Raw genomic sequence first — 20,722 nt, 5'->3', positions numbered from 1 at the left:
TGTTAGAGAAGCTTGGTGGAATCGAGTATTCCTCAGGTTGTGAAGTACAAAGCAAGCAACGCCTGCTTCTCATGTTCTGGTCCCTCCCAAAGCAGAGTACCAAGCTTGTGGTGCTGCCAGCCCTGTTCTTATAGTCTCACTCTTGCAAAAGGACCTCAAAGACTGTCCTAGCTTTGGAGGACAGCCATGGTTACGTAAGGAGTTAAACATTCCCTACGTAAGTGATGCTGGCTAGGATGGGTATAAGAAGTCCAGGAAAAGAGAAGGCACTAGGAAGAAGGAACCTTCTGACAACTGTATTGCTGGGAAGAACCTGAAAGGAGTATGGGCTACCACGGTGAGATATGGAGTGACTTCAAAACTATTACTGACACAGACCTTGGGCAGAGCTACGTACTGTGGCACACACCAGTCATCTAAGAACTCACAAAGTCACAACTCAAAAGAGGGTAACAAGCCGGGTGGTGGTGGCGCACACCTTTAATCACAGCACTTAAGAGGTAGAGGCAGGCGGATCTCTGGGAGTTTGAGGCCAGTCTGGTCTACCAAGTGAGTTCCAGGACAGGCTCCAAAGCTACACAGAGAAACCCTGTCTCGAAAAACCAAAAGAGGGTAACAATGACAACAAAATGTGAAGCATGTGACTGTATCTCTAGAGATCATTTCTTCCCTTAAATAATGGGGAAATAATCAAGAGACAAACATAGTTGAGCAGAAGAAAAACCTCTGTGCATGGATGTCGTGACTGCACTTCTCTGAGCTTCCATCCCCTCACCTACAAACTGCATTGCTTTGAGGATTAAGACAGATTATGAGCTCACTGAGCAACTGCCCTGTTGTCAAGAGCTGTTCAAAAACCGCAGCAAATAAACTGTGCTCACAATTCCTAGGGCTACAGCTTGGAGGCTCAGGAGTTGGAGCGGGGGCAGCAGCTCAAGTATGCAGAAGACAGCAGAGCTACCTGGAAGGAACTTGTCTACAACATCTCAAGCCTGGCTGTGGAACAGCAGGAGACTACCAGGGCTAGAGCGTCCCAGAGCCTGGGCACTAGATCTGAGGTTTCTGCTAATATACTACTACTGCTGAATGATAAGTAACTACCACAATATCTACCAAGTGACCAAACACACCTTTAGAACCAGCAACTCCCTCCTTATTCATCCAGGGGCTGAATCTGGACAGTATATGATTCAAGGAGACATACTACAGCATTACATAGCTAAGGCTGAACACATGGCCAGCAAGCAGGGGGGCTGCAAAAAGCTAAGTGCTCCACATGCTGGGATCTCCCACCCTGTGACAGGCAAGGAAATGATGCACCGACCAGTGTCTCACACAGGACATAGGTGAGACAGAAAGGCACAGAAAACGTTAACAAACCACATGAAAACCACACCTACAAGTCTTCACTTCTCTTGTGGTGTTGGTTATAACACTGGCAGGTGGTTCATGCAGCTGGCAAATGTGGCACAGGAGTCCCCTTTGAGGCTCTGGGTCTCCATAAAGACAAACACCAAAACCAGATGGCTGCCTGTTCTGATACCAACCTGACAAAGTCCTCGGGAAGCAAGTCAGGACTGACACCCAGCGAGTCAAGTACATCATTTCGTATCTGCAGCAGCAGCTCTGCATCCTCGCTGTAGCTATCAGAACTGGGATCTCTCCCTTTATCTGTGCGGAATTTCAGCAGCACTGGGAAAGGAAAAGGGGGAAAGGAAGGTTAGAGAGCCAATCTTATAATGAATGCTCTGATCTCACTTCAAAACCTCAAACAGAAGGAAAACCCCAAATGTCTTTTCTTCTTGTATTCACCTATAGGAAATAATAAAATGTGGGCCAAATGAAAGGCAATACATGTTTCATCCACCAAACGAGTCAGAAAGGCAACTACAGCATTACAACAACTAAATTTTCTGTGACAAGTGCTTGGAAAGTAAAATGGGATCTGACCCAGGTCAAAGTCAGGTAAGGCTTTCCTGAGGAGGAAATAAGTAAATGTGCTTGGGCAGAAGAGGCCAGCAGAGGCCCTGTTACGACCTGGAGGAGAGGTCAGGGTGGGAGGCCTGCATTCTAGGCATCAGTTCAAAGGGCTGCTTAAGCCAGAAAGAATAGCCAAATACTCACTCCGCAGAAAGGCAGGTTACTGCAAACAAACCTCCCTTAATACAAGAACCATACCAACCTCCAGGAACCAAGGAAACAGGGGAAAGGTCCCAACCATGTCTTGGCTCCAGGTTTATGTACAAGGCTAGAACTTAGTCCACACGAAACAACAATGACACGAGCACTTTCTGCTGCTGCTGTACCTGTCCTTATCACCTGCACACTTCTTCAAGGGAGAGTGTGTCAGAGTGGAGATAGAAACATGTGAATCTGCTTCTTAGACTCAGTCCTGGGTGCTCTAGGGAGCACTTACATGGACAGGTACTTTACTATTTGCTAAGTACACACATTGAAGTCTTAGCCTTTGTACACCGAGGAAGAGACTGGTGAATTAGCCCGCAGGGTCAGAGGCTGAGCTATTTAAAATTGTTCTGGGCTCTTAAAAATACAAGCATTTGGAACTTGCCCCAACTAAAGAACTATTCCTTTTTTTTTAAATCAAGATTTTTAGTGATGTATAGGTGTGTTATCTGCATGTGGGTATGTACATGTGAGTGCTGGTGCCTGTGGAAGCTAGAGGTGTCGGATCCCCTGGAGTTAGAGGGCGGAGTGACCTGAATTGGGTGCTGGGAACCAACCTCTGCTCCTCTGATAGAGCAGCAAGTACTCTTAAACCCTGAGCCATTTCTCCAGCCCCAGGTTTTTTTGTTTTTCCTTTTTAAGCTCATTCTATTATCCTGAGACTGACAGCTTGACAAATGAACACCCATGACTAGAGCCAGTTTCCAAGTAGCACAAACTCTATTTGACCGGCCTCAGAGGCACTTATTTGGTGCCACACAGACCTGGGTATGAAGTACACTAGTGGGTATCTGGAAAGCTTATGGCTGGGGCAACATTCATGACAGAAAATTCACAAAACCAATGGTCCTCCACCAATGTCAGAGCAGAATTTGGAAATGTGTTCCAAGTTTTCCAAGAAAATCATAAACCCTAAGACCCCAGGTAGAAGAAAAGACTATGGTTTCTGGGATGTTTCCACTGAATAAAATATCAAGTTTCCATTTCTCTGGCAACTCTCATGGAATTACTGCTTGCTCAGGGGGTATTGTTTGTGCTCTGGTATGTCAGCCTCTCCAAGGGCATCATTAAACCCCTTAGTGCTATCCGAACACTTGACAAGTTAGAGGCCAGCCACCATGCACTGCTACTCTGTGAGCTTGGTTTCTAACTACACATCACATGTGCATCACATCACAAGGCACTGAGTGGGCATCTGGAGTCTGGCTGGAGTGGCAGCTACAATCTGTTATACAGAAAGGCCATTTCCCAACATCCCAAGAAAACAGAGAAACCCAGACACTAGACAGCCTAGCCTCAGCGATTTCTCTGGGTGGCCCTTGCATAATGCCAGTGACTCCTGAGAATTCAAGACACCAACACCCAGAGTGGATAGTGGGTGCTGTTGGCACAGAAGGTGGATGTGATGTCAGATGGCTAGATGAGGCCCAGTGGCTCATGGCAGAAAGAGGAAGCCAGACTGCAAGCTCCCGGACAGGAGAAGCAACCCTACCTACACTTGTGGCCTCCTGCATAGTCCTCTCCTTTCTATCACTGGGAATACTAACTTTCACAAGTGTCTAGAAAATATCAGTTCTGGGAACAAACTCTAAATAGTCATAGACCTGCTATGTGTAGGAGCCATGTTGAACATGCTACATGTATGAGTAGCTTCACAAGAGTAACAGGAAAGGATGGTGACAACCATCACCCATCTACTTTTAGAGGAAGAAACACTCAACCGCTCAACTGCTAAGGGGAAAGGAGCGGGCGTGTAAACGCAGGCCTGCTTCTGGAATCCAAAAGTGGCAGAACCATGCAGGAACTTGGCACCAAAGGTGCCACATGGTCTGGCCCCTCACTACACTGGACTACATTTTTGCAAGACACATTTCCCAGATGGTCTTAAATGTTCACAAAGGTAACATCAACTGCAAGCTACTAGATCAGAGGGTGAGCAGAAGAAGCAGAAACCCTTGTCCATCTGTCTTCAGAGAGTAACACCAGCTTCGTCTCAGAAAGAAACCAGGTTGCACCAAAAGGAAGAGCAAAGGCAATGGCTTGGCTGTGCTGGGTGCAGTCTGCCTGGATGATGCCGGCAGGCTGGCACCGTGCACATACCTCACTGACCACATCTGAGGTGCTCTCAGGGCCACTGGGAAGGTGGCCAACAGCAGGGCCACTTATTTGCAGTAAAGAAAACAGAAGCGGTCTTTCCCCCTCTTTTTCGAATGTCAGCACTCATTAGCAGAAGTGAAAGGGGTGGGAAGAAACTCATGTTCCAGAAATGCAGCGGCCTCAGGACTGACCCCAGCCCTGGCAAGCTCTTACTACATTCTGCTCTTTGTTCTGCTCTCAAACAGCCAGCCACATATGGGCACAGCTGTTGACTCTGCATTTCTAAAGCGCACCTCCTCACCAGTTTGGGTTGTAATTTGCTCAGATCAAACACTGGGATGGAGAACTGCTTTACCAAAAGATGACTCATAGAATAAAATAAAATACTACAAAATTAGAGTTCCAAACTTGATTAACCTCATCTGAACTATTTAACTCAGGTTGCCCAAGGCTAGGGGGATGATGACATCTATGATGAAGATGTACTGATCAATGTTTCTGCCTAAGTTTATGACTAGTCTATGTAATGGGAAAGACAAACTATGAAATTAAGTATCTTCTCGGTAATGGTGGTATGTGTCTTTAATCCTACCATTCAGGGAGACAGAGAAGGGTAATTTCTGAGTTTGAGGCCAGCCTGAGATCTACAAAGTGAGTTCTAGGACAGTCAGGGCTAAACAGAGAAACCCTGTCTGGAAAAGCAAAGCAAAGCAAAGCAAAGCAAAACAAACAACAACAACAACAACAAAAAAAAAAGCCCCAAACAAATAAAAACAAACAAACCATTTTTTTGTATTTTAAAGAGATCCTGTATATATGTGAACATAACACAACCTCTGCAAAAATATCTAAATATACTCAAATTTCATCTAAATTCAGAATATCAGCTCAGTGCTGATAGTGCTCAGTGCTGACACAGGTAGAAGGTCACTTATAAGTTTATATCCAAGTCTAGTTTTGGCTACACAGTGAGATACTGCTCAAAAGCGAAAAAATAAACAAAATATTATTATGATGGGGCTGGGGATGTACCCAGTAATGGTGTACTTATCCAGTAGGAGCAAGGCCCTGGGTTCCATCCCCAGCACACAAGCAAGAACCAGTCAGCCAAATACTGTAGTATTTAATGTGATCACCAAAGCCACCCAAAACAAAGCAACCAAAATAGAAGACAATTAAGCTGGCGGGGAATGGCACAGCCTCTGGAGGTTTCTATAAAGTGGCTCTCAGACTCTTATGGCTTGTAGTATCTCTTCATCTGCTCAGATCAGTGCCCAGTGTTTTCCTACTGGCCTCAAGTCCAGTCTCAGCAAAATCAGTCCATGCATATGTATACTTCTTTCATGACACTCCCTGAGCCCAGGTCTCCACCCCAGGCCTGAGATGGGGACCCTACATTCCACAAAGGACATATTTACAAGTACAGCTTGATGGCAGAGCCACAGTGGTCTTCCTGAAGACTCTCAGATGCCCTGTATGAGGTCCAAGTCCTGTCTACAGCTTTCATAAATGTTTACATGATAAAATCTTGGTTCCTAGCTTGCATGACTGGGAGGTCTGAGGGCTGCTGAAGGTATACTCGATAGGGATTATGGAATCCAAATCTTCTCTTCCTTTGTTTCCTGACTATTGGCATAGGTGAATGGTTCTGCTCAACTATGTACATACACAGTGGTATTCTCGGTCAGTTCCAAGACACTGCCCCCTCAACACACACACATTTTTTTGTTTGTTTGCTTTTTGAGATGATCACATTTGGCAGCCCTGGTGGTCTCAAACTGGCACTGGCCCAGAACTTGCAGCTATCCTCCAGCCTATACCTCCCCAGTGCCACCATACTGGGATCTTGTTCTCTATAAATAGTTTACTGCCTCAACTTATTTGTTATAACGACAGAAAGCAAGTACTTCACCCTTTCATCTCTTCAATAAAACTTCATCAATGGCCTTATGATGAATCAGCTCAAAAAAGAGAAAGACACTGTCACTCACTCGCTTCTGAAAAACTCCCAGACAGCCACATGAAAGCCGTTGATGGGTTAAGGAGAAGACCGATTCTCAGAAATGACTCAAAATTAGATGCCCTTTTTGCCTATCAAATTACACCGAGATTACTCAAGCAAAAGACAGAGGACCTGCATCTCATCTACTGCTCAGAAGAGCCAGGAGTGTTCAGTGAGTCACAGAACATGTTAATAAATACCTACAATCAAAGCTCTAGGATCATCACAAGCTACCTTGCCTACACTGAGGTCTAAGCTAGTCAGGGGTATACAGCAAAACTTTCAAAATGATTCTTCACACAAGGTAATGTAATAGCACTTAACTGATTATGCACAAATGTTCACCACCATGTTATTTATACCATAGTAAACCTGGGGTTACTCTCAGTAATAGGATGGTAACTATGAACAGAACAGAATATCCTGCAGCTACTAAAATCTTCAAGCTAAACTTTTAGTTACATTTCTTTCATTAATTGGATTAAAATCTATGACATTCCCATTCAGATTCCAGTCTCAGCCAGAAAGTCTATTTTTCCATCTATGAATGATTCCAGGGTGACTCTTTCCTTTAATGGGGACATTATAACTAGCATAAAATGTTGGTAATTAAGGAAGGAAAACAAAACAGACGAATCACAAAGGGGCGCAGTGTGAGCCATGGACTGTGTCTAGCCTGGTCAGCACACGAAAGTCACACAACTACCACGACAGGCCTCTGCACTCAGCCCACTCTGCCTGGTCACAAGCAGCAGGGAAAGAGAGTCTTTTCTCCAACCCAGCACTTGAGTGGCACGTGGCCTTGAATCTGGGCATCTGCTGCTCTCTGCCAACCACACTTGAGAGGGAAGATGGCACAGGACATTCCCGTGACTGCTATCTGACAGTCAGAGAAAAGATATAAGGCTCTAACAATGACTGCAGCTGGGACTGGGGCTTGTCAACAGCTCATAGGCAGATGCTGGAAGTGGGGGCAGGGGACATGACCTGCAAAGTAAAAACAAGGCAAGTGGCTGACAATTTGGTTCATTATTGTATCTGATTATGGTGGGTCTCAGTTTTCCCCTCTTTGAAAGCAGAGTAGACAAGGTTCCCAGAGTTCCTAAAGTTCAGATAAAAGAAGAGTTCCTTCCATTAGCACCATTCAGAGTCTCGCAATTAGGGCCACCGAACAGTCTCATAGTGCTTTTGAGGTGATGCTTTGCTCAGTTTAACTCTGACAGCGCCCAGTCATTCAGATGCAGATGTCTCTGTGTAAGAAATGAATGAAATCTGTCCTTGTGTGGGGATGAAGGTAATAGTCACTGGTGAAACATGCTGCCAGGACCTATTTGGACACACCATGAAGCACCCAGTCTCTGGATCTGTTTTCCTGCACTAGGCACCTGCCTTCTTACCACTAAGGCTGGTGGAGGATCACCCCCTCTCCCCTGGATGGTAATGCCTTCCTCTTTTCTCAATGATTGTGGTCTCTCAAGTCTACCACTGATAACAAAGTGCTGCACAGACACAAACACCACCACTGCTTTTGCCTACAAATTATTTTTAAACATCTGTGGTCACGACGACAGCAAATCAACAAGTAGTTGCTACCCCATTATCACAGATGTCTCCTATGGCTAGCTGCTGCTCCTTTGGAGCTCTTGTCTTTGCTGGGCAGCAAAGCCCCTCTGGGCAGCACCATGCTCAAATAGTGCTGATTAACAATTCCTAAGATGAAAATTTTGAGTGACAGATTACCATGGTCCTTTTCATTATGAAAGGAAAAAGTAGGACCCATGAAAAGCAACAAAACTTGCTTGTTCAATGGCAGGAAGCCCTGAACTAGTGTACAGCAAAGAGTAGACCCAAACATCTTTCAAATCCAAACATACGTAAGTACTTTAAAAAAAAAAAAAAAAGCTGGGCCCAACCTGGTCTACAAGAGCTAGTTCCAGGACAGGCTCTAAAGCTACAGAGAAACTCTGTCTTGAAAAACCAAACCAAAACAAAACAAAAAAACCAAAAACCTAACTGAATTTGTTTAATAAATATGGGTGTTTTGCCTTTATGTATGTGTGCAACATGCACGTATATGCCTGGTACCCATTGAGGTCAGGGCTGGAATTACAGGAGTTTGTAAGCCACCATGTAGGTGCTGGGAATCAAATCCAGGTTCTTGGAAGAGCAGGCAGTGCTTTCAATCGCTGAGCCATCATCTCCCCAAACTAACTTCAAGTACTTTCCCACTGGTCTATGGGAATACAGTAGCTGTGAGCCCCAGACTTTGTTAGCTAAGTTCAGAAATCAAGAACAAGCAGCTGCCTTAGAAAGACATTATCACTCCCACAGATCAGTGCCCAGAACAGCCAAAGTTCCCAGCTGTTTGATGGTGCCTGAGTGTAGGTAGTGAGGCCACTAGCAGTAGCTGTCTTCCAAAAGGGCACAGCTCTGCACTTTGAGGCTTAGATGCATTTCCTGGCTGTGACATAGTGGGAAAATGGCCAAGAGTCTACTATGTAAATTACCTCTTCTAGACTGCTTCACAAGGGCCTAGAGTAAACTAATGCAGCAACAGAGTAAGAATTAGTTAGAATCTCCAAATTTGCCTGTCGCGGCCGCCATCGGAGAGGAGCAGCCATGGCCCTGCGCTACCCCATGGCCGTGGGCCTCAACAAGGGCCACAAGGTGACGAAGAACGTAAGCCAGCCGAGGCACAGCCGGCGGCGCGGGCGCCTCACAAAGCACACCAAGTTCGTGCGGGACATGATCCGGGAGGTGTGCGGCTTCGCACCCTACGAGCGGCGCGCCATGGAGCTGCTCAAGGTGTCCAAGGACAAGCGCGCGCTCAAGTTCATCAAGAAGCGGGTGGGCACGCACATACGCGCCAAGAGGAAGCGGGAGGAGCTGAGCAACGTGCTGGCCGCCATGAGGAAGGCGGCGGCCAAGAAGGACTGATCCCCTCCCCGTTCTCAATAAACGTTGCTGTGGCGCAAAAAAAAAAAAAAAAAAAAAAAGAATCTCCAAATTTGCCAAGACAGGTGCCAAGAGACCTCAACTAGCCCCCATTTAGCAAGCAGACTGTATCAGACCAGTGCTAGACAAGCAAGAGGGGAGGAAGCCTCATCTAATCAGCTCTTGTCCAGAAGGTGCTACCGGATCAGAGGAGGGAAACCTAACTCAAACACAAGGAAAGGGAAATGGGAAGTTGAGCAGCGAGGGCAAGTATGCAGGGCTAAGGACAAGAGCACAAGAACAGGAACAATTAGAGCATGGGCTGGCAGATGCCTCCTGGGGAGAAAAGGGAGCAGAAAGAGTGAATGGCCAGCAGATAACAGGTGTGGGTGCCAGTATGTACCTATAGTCAGAACTGTTTTCTAAAGAAAAGGTGAAGTGTGGAGCTAGGGACATGCCGTAGTGGTAGAATGTCTACCAATACCACTAATTGGGCAGTGGTGATTTTTGGGGACTGTGGAACTATCTGGGTGACTAGATGGACCAATGTGGTGACCAGGGGGTGGTCAGCCCAGTCCTCTGGAAGTGTGAGAAGCTCCAACTTTGTCCACATAGTTCATGCTGCTGCTCACCAGTTGTGTGAAGGGGCTGCCAATGTCAATCTTTTTGAGACAAGGTCTAACTTACTATGTATCCATGACTAGCTTGGTCTACATAACAAGTTCTAGGATAGCAATGGGTATACAGAGATACTGTCTTCAAAAAGAAAAGGAAGAGAATATAGTAAATGGGTTAGAACAGAACTCAAGCACAATCCAGAGCATACTACTTTTTTAAAAATATTAATTGGTGTTTTGCCATGGGTTGTCAGGTCCCCTGGAACTGGAGTTACAGTTGTGGGCTGCCACGTGGGCCCTGGGAATTAAACCCAGGTCCTCTGGAAGAGCAGTCCATGCTCTCAACCACTGAGTCATCTCTCCAATCCACATACTGGCTTTTAACAGACTGAGTAGGGATAAATTCTCCCCTCCCCCATTAAGATTCAAAAAAAGTTTTCTCTGTCATTTGGGGCTGGAGAGATGGCTCAATGTTTTTTTGAGACAGAATTTCTGTGCAGTCCTGGCCGTCCTGGAACTCATTATGTAAATCTGTCTGGCCTTGACCTCAAGAGATCCTGCCCTTGCCTCCCCGGTACACCACCACCACCCACCGGGTGAACACTTGCTATTCTTGCAGAGAATCCTGAGTATGATTCCTCTAGCACCCATGTTGGGCTGTATCATCCTTAAATCTAGTTCCAGAGGCTCCAATTTCCCTTCTGGCCTCCAAGGACATCAGACATGAATTCATACGCATATATATATACGGAGGCAAAACACTCAAACACATAAAATAACAGCGATATATCTTTTTGTTGTTGCTGTTTCTAGACGGGGTTTCTCAATGTAACAGCTCTGTTTGCCCTGGAACTCTGTAGACCAGGCTGGCCTTGAACTACTCACAGAGATCTGCCTGCCTCTGCCTCCCAAGTGCTGGAATAACAACAATTTTTTTTTTTTTTGGATTTTCGAGACAGGGTTTCTCTGTAGCTTTTTGGTTCCTGTCCTGGAACTAGCTCTTGTACACCAGGCTGGTCTCAAACTCACAGAGATCCACTTGCCTCTGCCTCCCGAGTGCTGGGATTAAAGGCGTGTGCCACCACTGCCCGGCTAACAACAATATTTTTTAAGAAATAATTTTTCATAATTTTTTTGTGTTTTCTGAGACAGGGTTTCTCTGTAGCTTTGGAGCTTGTCTTGGAACTAACTCTTGTAGAGCAGGCTGGCCTCGAACTCACGAATATCCACCTGCCTCTTGCCTCCCGAGTGCTGCGATTAAAGGCGTGCACCACCACTGCCCGGCCATAAAAAATATTTTACATGTACATGTGGATGTCAGATCCCCTGAAGCTGGAAAACAGAGATGGTTGTGAGACTTGTGATATGGGCACTTAAAATTGAACTCTGGACCTGTTCAAGAGCAGCAGGCCACTTTAATGTATGAGCCATCACGGCCAGCCCTTCATGTTATCTTGTATTTGCCCATACTCAGGAGCTACCTTCTGCACCCTACTCTACCCTATACTGCCTAGCTACTACTTTTTGTATCCGCTAAGGCACTACCCAGTTTTGATCAAAGTTGAATCTTTCTGCAGTCACCACCAGTAATTGTTTATAGGCATGTGTGTGCTCCCCGTATTTGGTAGAAATGGAAATCTTTTATAAAGAAAGTGCCTTATTCAACAACCCCCACTCTCGAAAAATCACGGGCTTTGATAGAATAGTTTAGAAAAGAAACACAATTCTCTATCCCAGAGTTGAATGTAAGCAGGAATCTCATCTTAAGATTCCCATCTTTTGATCAGGAGAGATGATGATACACTGCTGAACAAGACTTCGGGGCTGGAGACACAGCACTGTGGCCAACTGCTTATCTAGTAAGGTTAGGGTCCTGGGTCTCCTCCCTAGTACAATGGGCCAGGGGAGAATGGGGTGAGTGGAGAGCCCACGGACAACTACCACCATCACCAACAAAAAACAATCTTTCTATGGACCTAGCATGACATCTTAGGTTCAGCACTGGTATCTTTCTAGTGGCTGACTTGGGTCTTTAAGGTTCTTACACCACTTTTTAAAGGTTTTTAAATTTTTTTTTTAATAAAAAAAATTGTATTTACTTAGAAGCATTCAGAATGTCAACAAAACAGCTGCAATTTTTTTTGCAATTACAGAGTGGTATTCGGTTAACAGAACAACAATTATCTTCGTATAAGCTGCATCAGAGACAACTGAAGATGAAAAACAAAAACAAAAACAAAACAAAACAAAAAAAAAAACTACCGTCCCCATATATAACTAATTTGTGCTGTGCACCAACAAGAACCTGCTTTAAATTTCCATGCCAATTTACAACCCCCAGACTGTACCAGGCAAGGTTAGTGGCTATTGAAAATACCACTAGGACAGGGCTATCTAAAGACACATTCGGTAGTGTGTTAACTATACAAAAAAAGACACTGTACAGTTTAAAAACAAATCTTACACAGCCTTACATTTCAATTTTTTTCTTTAAAAGGAGTGAGTTGTGTACAGGGGGGTTAAATGCTTTATAGACAAGAAAAAAAAAACTGCGCTAGAACCAACTTATTCATCATCATCATCATCTTCTTCCTCATCTTCCTCCTCCTCTTCATCCTCTTCGTCTTCCTCATCATCTTCCTCTTCCTTCTTTTTCTTGCTCTTTTCCGCCTTGACCACCCCCTTTTTCGCTGCATCGGGTTTTCCTTTAGCTCTGTAAGCAGCAGTATCCTTTTCGTACTTCTCCTTCAGCTTGGCAGCCTTCTTTTCATAGGGCTGCTTGTCATCTGCAGCAGTGTTGTTCCACATCTCTCCCAGTTTCTTTGCAACATCACCAATGGATAAGCCAGGGTGTTCTCCTTTGATTTTGGGGCGATACTCAGAACAGAACAAGAAGGCCGAAGGAGGCCTCTTGGGTGCATTGGGGTCCTTGAACTTCTTTTTGGTCTCCCCTTTGGGGGGGGATGTAGGTTTTCATTTCTCTTTCATAACGAGCCTTGTCAGCCTTGGCCATGTCTTCAAATTTCCCCTTTTCTTTAGCAGACATGGTCTTCCACCTTTCTGAGCACTTCTTGGAGAACTCTGAGAAGTTGACAGAAGCATCCGGGTGCTTCTTCTTGTGTTCCTCCCTGGCAGGTTTGCACAAAGAATGCATACGAGGACATTTTGCCTCTCGGCTTCTTAGGATCTCCTTTGCCCACGTTTAGTTGATTTTTGTCCGCGAGGCACAGAGTCGCCCAGTGCCCGTCCGGCTCTCGCTTGCCCCGGTGCTGTCTCTATGGAGCTCAATGTCAGGTTTTTACATTTTAATTGCGTATCTGTTTATCTATGGGGGTGGGAGAGGAGTGTGTGCTTGTGAACCCTCAGATACCAGAACTCAGAGAACTGTTGGATCACCTGAAGCTGGAGTTACAAAGTTGATTGACAAGCCACCTCTTATGGCAAGGCCTGGCTTGAAAACGAAAGGAGTACAGTGATCTTCATGCCTCCATCTCTTCTGGAATGGTAGTAGAAGCACAACACTGCCCAGCTCAAGGATTTTTCTCTTTTTAAATTGTTTTACTTATTTGTGTGTGTATGTGTGTGTTGAAATTTGAACTTGAGGTCCTCATAATTAATTGGAGAGGAAGTGCAACTATCCACTGAGGCATCTGATCAGTCCCAGGCTTTTTAAATGTCTATCACCCCTCCTCCATGTATTGGTTATTAGTCGTGTTCTTTTGACAGGTGCCACCATTCTTTCACACTTTCTGGCACAGTAGGATGTTACGAGCTCACCTGTAATTTTCCTATCCCAGCTCTGGAATCATCCATTTCTCGAGAAACCTTGGTTCCACTTAGTGGGAAAAGATAGCAACTACTGCTGCGATTAAGTGAGCAAGGGCAGTCCTTCCAAGGTGCCTTTGCATTTAAGCCTTTTCAACTCACAGGTCTAAGAAACACACTTGCAGAAGAGACAACACATACATGCACACATAGGTCCACTTTCAAATCTGCAGATGATAAGCCACAAGCATATTTACTATGCTCCCTCCAATCCACTCATACAAGGCGCCTTCTAGACTGTTCTGCCTTCCATACACACTGCTCTGCTAAGAAGGAAGCCTGACTGTTCTCATGCAAATTGGCTACCTACTTGCTCACTCCTGAACACGTGTAAACACCGTATTAAAAAAAGACGTGCCTGTTGTGTTATATCCTAGGTCTGTAACCCCAGCACCTATTGGGAAGAAGCAGGAAGATGAGAATTTCAGGGCCAGCTTTGGCTACATAGGGAGTTCTGAGGCCACAGTGGTTTATCCTGCTTGAGATCCTGTTTCAACAAACAACAATAAACCCACCGCACAAGAAGTACTCCAGGAGCTTCCTTTTGTTCCTGACTCAGCACAATACTGTTAGTTGAAAAATAAATACTAAGAACATGTTTAGATTAAAACCGAGGTGACCGAGACTTTGGTTTGAGGTATGGTTTCTTTCCCTACTGTAGCAGTCTCTCTTGAGAACTTTAGAAAAACATCAGGAAGCAAGTCACCCTGTTATTCTAAGCCAACAGCTTAGATGATTTGTACTTCCCAAAGGTCTCTGGTTCTGATAGCCTATCCAATGGGAAGCATGGTCATTAGACCCTGCTCTAGCCTCCAGCTGCTGTGTACTATCTTTCTCTTTACCTCTTAGCAAAACCTGTTCAAGACAGTATGTATCTGCAGAGGTGCCTATACTTCCAGTTCCTGGAATGCTCTTAAAAGTCTGCTTTGATAGCTGTGGAGTAATTCAGTCATACTGAAAGCCAACAAGACAGAGCTTTTTTTTTTTCCTACAGCCTACACTAAGGCTTTCCTCACAAGGTCAGTGTGAATTCACAGCTAAAGTGATCAATTCTTCCTCTTCTGATTCTCAGCAAGAGATCTTGCAAATACCAGATGCACCCCAAATGTTTGATCTTAGGTTATTTGTCTTAGTTCTAAGGCTGGAGTATGTGCTAAGTATTTTTCCACAGCTTGTTAGAACTGACTGAGAAAGTGGGGACAGTAGGACCTTAGGATAGTAACTCATCATGAGATGTGGTCCTATTCCCTCCTGCTCTCAGCTAAGCCTGCATGTTACTGTCCATGTTGGTAAGAGAACAGTTTCCATAAGAGAGATGCTATTTTTAGCACTCCTGTTATGATAAACTCACAGTAACCTCAAAAAGAACAAATCAAAGTCAACTTTTTACCACAGGAAACCAGCTCACACTTAATGTTTTGCAATATACCATGGGAGAATAATAAAAAGATGAGCTCTTTTTGCACACAGATGGAGAGAATGACAACTTTCAAGGTAGTGGGAAAACGCAGCAAGACGCATTCAGTCTGACCACTACTGTCTTAGACAACTGGAAAAACACCGAATTCCCAAACATGAAAAGCACACACACAGAGACAGCAAAGCAGCATGAAACTTTGTAAGCAACCAGCCAAGATAACACAGGACATCACCCTGGTGTGTGCTAGGGTTTACTGCGTTATTACGAGAGGGACTGAGGCAGCAGAATCACAACATCAAGAATACCTTAAGACAACCTAGTATGTCAAAATTAATTGGGGTTGGGGGGGCTGGAGAAATGGCTCAGTGGTTAAGACCACTGACTGCTCTTCCAAGGGTCCCAGGTTCAATTCCCAGCACTCACATGGCAGCTTGTAAGTGTCTGTAAATCTAGTTAAATAATACCTAAAATATAAAAATTAATATTTTAAATTTTTTTTTTGTTTTTTTTTTGTTTTTTTTTTTTTTTTTGTTTTTTTTCGAGACAGGGTTTCTCTGTAGCTTTGGAGACTGTTCTGGAACTCCCTCTGTAGTCCAGGCTGGTCTCGAACTCACAGAGATCCGCCTGCCTCTGCCTCCCGAGTGCTGGGATTAAAGGCGTGCGCCACCACCGCCCGGCAATATTTTAAATTTTAAAAATTATTTTATATGTATGAGTGTCTTGACTGCATTTATGTCTGTACCATGTGTATGTCTAATGCCCTCAGAAGTCAGAAGAGCATCAGATTTCTTGGAACTGGAGTAATAGACAGTTATGAGTTGCCATGTGGGTGCGAGGAATTGAACTCAGGTCCTCTGCAAGAGCATCCAGTGCTCTTAGCTGCTGAGTCATCTTTCCAGCTCCTAGAAATATTTTTTATTTTTTTTAAAAAATATTTATTTATTATGTATACAATATTCTGTCTGTGTGTATGTATACCTGCAGGCCAGAAGAGGGCACCAGACCTCATTACAGATGGTTGTGAGCCACCATGTGGTTGCTGGGAATTGAACTCAGGACCTTTGGAAGAGCAGGCAATGGTCTTAACCTCTGAGCCATCTCTCCAGCCCCTAGAAATATTTTTTAAAGTATTGAAGAACACTCATACACATAAGGCTGGCCCTAGTTTCAACATCAAATGGGGGTGGGAGGTACAAGAAAAAAAAAAGTTTTGCCAGGACCCAGAAAGCAGACAGCAAGACACCAGCATGTAGACAGTTCTCATTCTGAAGCCCAAAGTGGAACAAATGAGCAGACAAGCAGTAACCAGTCAGTCATACAAAAATAGTCACTTATCTAGCAACCAGCGTTTTCCACTAGGCATGGGGGAAATGAGGTCAGGTTCTTTTTTTCTCAGGGGTGCATCATAGCCAAGCACCCTGTCTGTCCTCACTGGGCACTATCAGGTGACATGAAGTCATCACCAGCTCATATAGGTCACATTTTCAGGTCTAGAAAAGCCCCAAACTACTAATACATCACTCCAGATCAGCTGGGCACAGATGATGGTATGTCATCCAGCCAACAGGAGAACAAGGCCACTCATAGGTCCAAAGATCCTTCAGTATCATTTAAGCTATCACATAAAAATATCAAATTAACTGGGTGTGGTGGGAGCAGGAGGACCAGGAGCTCAAGGCCAACTTTGCTATAGAGTTTGATTGAGGCACTGAACTACAGGTACCACTCTTCCAGAGGGGTTAATTCCAGCACTGGGGGGTGGGGGTGAAAAGAGGCTCAAAACCCACCTGTTAACTTTAGCTCAAGGGGATCTAACACTCTCCTGGCCTCTTAGGGCAGTCAGTGAGCCTACCCACTGAGGAACGTCTCCAGTCCCCATCCACGAGACTCTCGTGTATACTTTTCAGGGCAGCATAGCAGCTCCTGTGTGTATACTGGCTTTATGCTGAGCATCTTGCCATTAACTGGGTTTGGAATCTTGAGTAAGGAAGTCAACTTACTGCTGAAGTGGTGGTGCACACCTTTGATCCCAGCACTCAGGAGGCAGAGGCAAGTGGATCTCCAAGTTCAAGGCCAGCCTGGTCTACAGAGTGAATTTCAGGACAGTCAGGGCTACAGAGCAACCCGGCTTGGGGGACGACAACACACACAATTAGCCTTTTGGGGAGTTTGTTTACTCAAGCTATGAGATGACAGGAAGAAATTAACTGACCAGTCTCTTAAATCTGAGTTCATTTGTGTATATTTATCTTTGTACATTTTTATACTTCAAACAATTTCGCTGATGTATGATTTATTAGGTCACGTATTTTTTGGCTTTGAGAGATATTGTCTGTGTTAATTTCTCCTTCCTTCCTTCTTCCCTCTGTTTTTCCTCCCCTTCTTCCTTCCATCAAGACAGAATTTCTCTGTGTAGCTCTGGGTGTCCTGGAACTCACTCTATAGACCAGGCTAGTCTTGAACTCACAGAGATGTGCCTGCCTCTCAAAGGCATGCGCCCTCACCCTCTGCGTTAGTTTCTTTTCAATGCTGCTTAAGGATCCTAAGGCACAGGTGAGACAGACACTAACCACTGAGGTGCACTCTCCAGTCGTTTTCTATTTCTTGCTTTGAGACAAGGTTTCATTAAGTTGCTAGGCTGACCTTGAGATCATGCTTTCAAAGACCCTGAATCTACTATCCCGCTATTTACTATACTTTGGATTAACTATTTCAAAGAACTGGAATTGCTGTCTAGGGTCACCAGGCCTAGTTTCACTAAGAATACATCTCAAAAACAAAACAAAACAAAACGAAGGGCTGAAAGATGTATTTAGTAGTAAAGAGCTTGCCTATCATAAGGTTGAATATTCAGTACCATAAATACAAAAAAATTACATACAGAGATATTAATTCAATTCAGTTAGTTGTAGAATTTCATTATTATTAGAATCAATTTTCTGCTCAATCTAGTTTTTTTTTGTTTTTGTTTTCAAGTTGGCCTTGAAGAAACAGCAATCCTCTAGCCTGCTGAATGCTTGAATTTTAGCTGTGTCCCCCACCCGGCTACTCACTGTTTAAACTGGCAATGAAGTAGTTGACAATACTGTAACATGGAAAAGGAACAGGCTTTGGTGACCAACAGCCAGTCCCTAACTAAGATCACTGCCCTTATCTCACTCACTCAGAGGTGCACTCTGCACAATGGCTCTAAATTTTCCTGAAGCTGAAGGTGAACTGCTTCAGGAAAGGCAGTGAGGTGGTATTACTGTTCTTTGCTCTCTACCAAAAGCTTCCCTCCTCCGTGGTTCTAGAGATTGACCATGAAGATCTTGTATATGTTAGGCAAGTGCTCTCAATACTGAGGTACACCCTTAGCCCCTTAGAGAACTTGTAGTCCCTTGGAATGTAAGGATCACTCACCTCAGAAAAATGGCAGAATAAGCCAGAAATGTCAGGTCAGATTTATTCCAAGTACCTAGTCTCAACAACTGTAACTCATTAATCCCAGCACTCAGGAAGCAGAGGCAGGTGGATCTCTGAGGGTTCAAAGCCAGCCTGGTCAACATAGTGAGTTCCAGGACAGCCAGAGTTACATAGTGAGATCCTGTCTCAAACAAACAAACATAAAAAACCTGCCAGATGATCATGACATTATTGTAAATTGTAAATGGAGATTTCTCTGTCTTGCCTTATCTAAATCATCACTCAGAGACTTACTGTTTGGCCCATAGTTCAGGCTTATTACTAACTAGCTCTTACTTTTAAATTAAATTAATCCATATTTATTAATCTATGTATTGCCACATGGTCACGATTTTTACTGATCTGTTACCACCTTGTTTCTTAGGCAGCTGGCTTCTCCCTCAACTCCACCCCTCTTTCTCCCTGTATTCAGTTTGGCTTTCCCACCTAGCTATAGACCAAAGCAGTTTTTATTATCAACCAATGAGAGCAACACATATTCTCAGCATACAGAAGGGTTATCCCCCAGCATATTATAGTTAATACCAGGTATAGATAGTACATATACTTGGAATACCAGCACCTGGAAAGCCGAAGCAGTACTCCAAGTTGGTGGTCAGCGTGGGTTACGTAGCCATCTAAAAACAACAACAAAACAAAACAAACAAACAAACAAAACCCCAGGAAGCTTTTGTCCCTCCAAGACAAGTCACCTGAATGCTCTTGGTATCTTCAGGCCCACACAGGGCTGGACCAAGCTAGTAGTGCTTGTCCAGAATGCATAAAGCCCTGGGTTCAGCCCTACTACCACACGGAGGTATGTGCCTATAGTTTCACTATCTGAGAAAACTCAGATTAGGAGTTCAAGATCATCCTCAACTACCTACATGAGTACTTCGAGGCCAGCAAGGGCTACATAAGATACCTTTGTCAAGAAAAAAACAAAACAAAACATTAGACATGGTGGTACATGCCTTTAATCCCAGTTATCATTGAGGAGGAGGCAGGCAGATCTAAGTTCAAGGCTACTCTGGTCTACAGATGGAGTTCCAGGACAGTCAGGGCTACAAAGAGAAACCTGTCTTGAATGAATGAATAAATACAAATGAAAATCAAAACGAGGACATTTATGTACTTTAGGAGACTGCTGTGATATTGAGATAGATGGGGAAACCCCCATAAATTGCATTCTCAGACATGACATCCTTTCTACTTATTCTTTTTCTTTTGAGGCTAGCCTTGAACTCGTTACAATTCTTCCATCTCAGCATCCCTAAGCTAGGACTATAGGTGTGAGGCTAGAGTTTGCATTGACATTTCCAGTGGTTCAACTTCTGCCATGGGAGCTGCTGTGGGCATGTTTCCCACTAGATGCCAGGAATGTTCCCCATTGAGTCCTAATCACCAGAACTAGAACCACACACCAGATAGACATTCCAGGTCAGACTCAGTGGCTTCTTCATAAGCAATTGTTAGAAAGGGTTTCACCATATCAAAAAATGGTGCAAACTAGTGGCTGCAAACCAGATCCACTAACGCTTCATGTGCCAGACCCAGGACTTGCTGAGAACCCTGGTCCAGAGGAGCAGGTGCTCCTCATAGTACAGCTGACACTTCTTCCCTGCAGGCTCCCACAGTCCTTAGGGGAGGCATTACTCACATGCCTAACACTCATTCCTACTTAACCCACTTAAATATTTCTGTATGAATGGACACCAGGGTTTTAAAATAGTTCACCCACTGAAATTCCCTACTCTGTCCTTTTTCTGATTTTGAGACAGCATTTCACATAGCTGAGGCTGTCATCAAACTCACTCGGTAGCCTGAGACAAGTCTGAAGATCCTCCTATGTCTCAATTCCAAGTGCTAGGATTATAGGCAAATGTCAACATGTCCTAACAATTATTTTTTAAATGGCACTTTAAAAACTAAGCCTCAAGCCAGATGATGGTGGCCCAAATCTTTAATCCCAGCACTCAAGAGGCAGAGGCAAGCAGGTATCTCTAAGTCTGAGGCCAATCTCGTCTACAAAGCAAGTTCCAGGACAGACAGAAAAACTTTGTCTCAAAAAAAGCAAAACAAAAAAACAAACAAACAGCAAGCCTAAAACTGAAGCTCAATGGGGCTGGAAAGATGGCTCTGCAGTTACAAGCATTTTCTGCATTTGCAGAGGGCTCAGGTTTGGTTCTTAGCACTGAC

The 20,722-nt window shown here is 44.4% G+C and overlaps 2 protein-coding genes and 1 pseudogene across 2 annotated transcripts in view; 1 reads left to right on the top strand and 2 right to left on the bottom strand.

The window, feature by feature from the left end:
* Nucleotides 1-20,722, bottom strand: part of Sae1 (SUMO1 activating enzyme subunit 1) — a 58,720-nt gene that overhangs the window by 7,710 nt on the left and 30,288 nt on the right. The window contains exon 7 of the mRNA XM_075990953.1: nucleotides 1,548-1,692. Coding sequence (XP_075847068.1) covers nucleotides 1,548-1,692 — 145 coding nt within the window. The remainder of the gene's footprint in view (nucleotides 1-1,547; nucleotides 1,693-20,722) is intronic.
* Nucleotides 8,876-9,272, top strand: LOC142841796 (large ribosomal subunit protein eL36). Its single transcript, XM_075958893.1, has one exon. The coding sequence runs from the start codon at nucleotides 8,903-8,905 to the stop codon at nucleotides 9,218-9,220; it is 318 nt and encodes a 105-aa protein (XP_075815008.1). The 5' UTR covers nucleotides 8,876-8,902; the 3' UTR covers nucleotides 9,221-9,272.
* On the bottom strand, nucleotides 11,895-13,051 carry LOC142860129 (high mobility group protein B1 pseudogene; annotated as a pseudogene).

The sequence above is a fragment of the Microtus pennsylvanicus genome, chromosome 1, assembly GCF_037038515.1.
Source record: "Microtus pennsylvanicus isolate mMicPen1 chromosome 1, mMicPen1.hap1, whole genome shotgun sequence".
In the NCBI taxonomy this organism is placed as follows: domain Eukaryota; kingdom Metazoa; phylum Chordata; class Mammalia; order Rodentia; family Cricetidae; genus Microtus; species Microtus pennsylvanicus.
The sequence above is the reverse complement of the archived record's forward strand: the minus strand, read 5'-3'. Positions and strand labels throughout refer to the sequence as shown.

Coding starts and splice junctions, on each gene's coding strand:
- LOC142841796 (XM_075958893.1), top strand. CDS start 8,903: ATGGCCCTGCGCTACCCCATGGCCGTGGGCCTCAACAAGGGCCACAAG.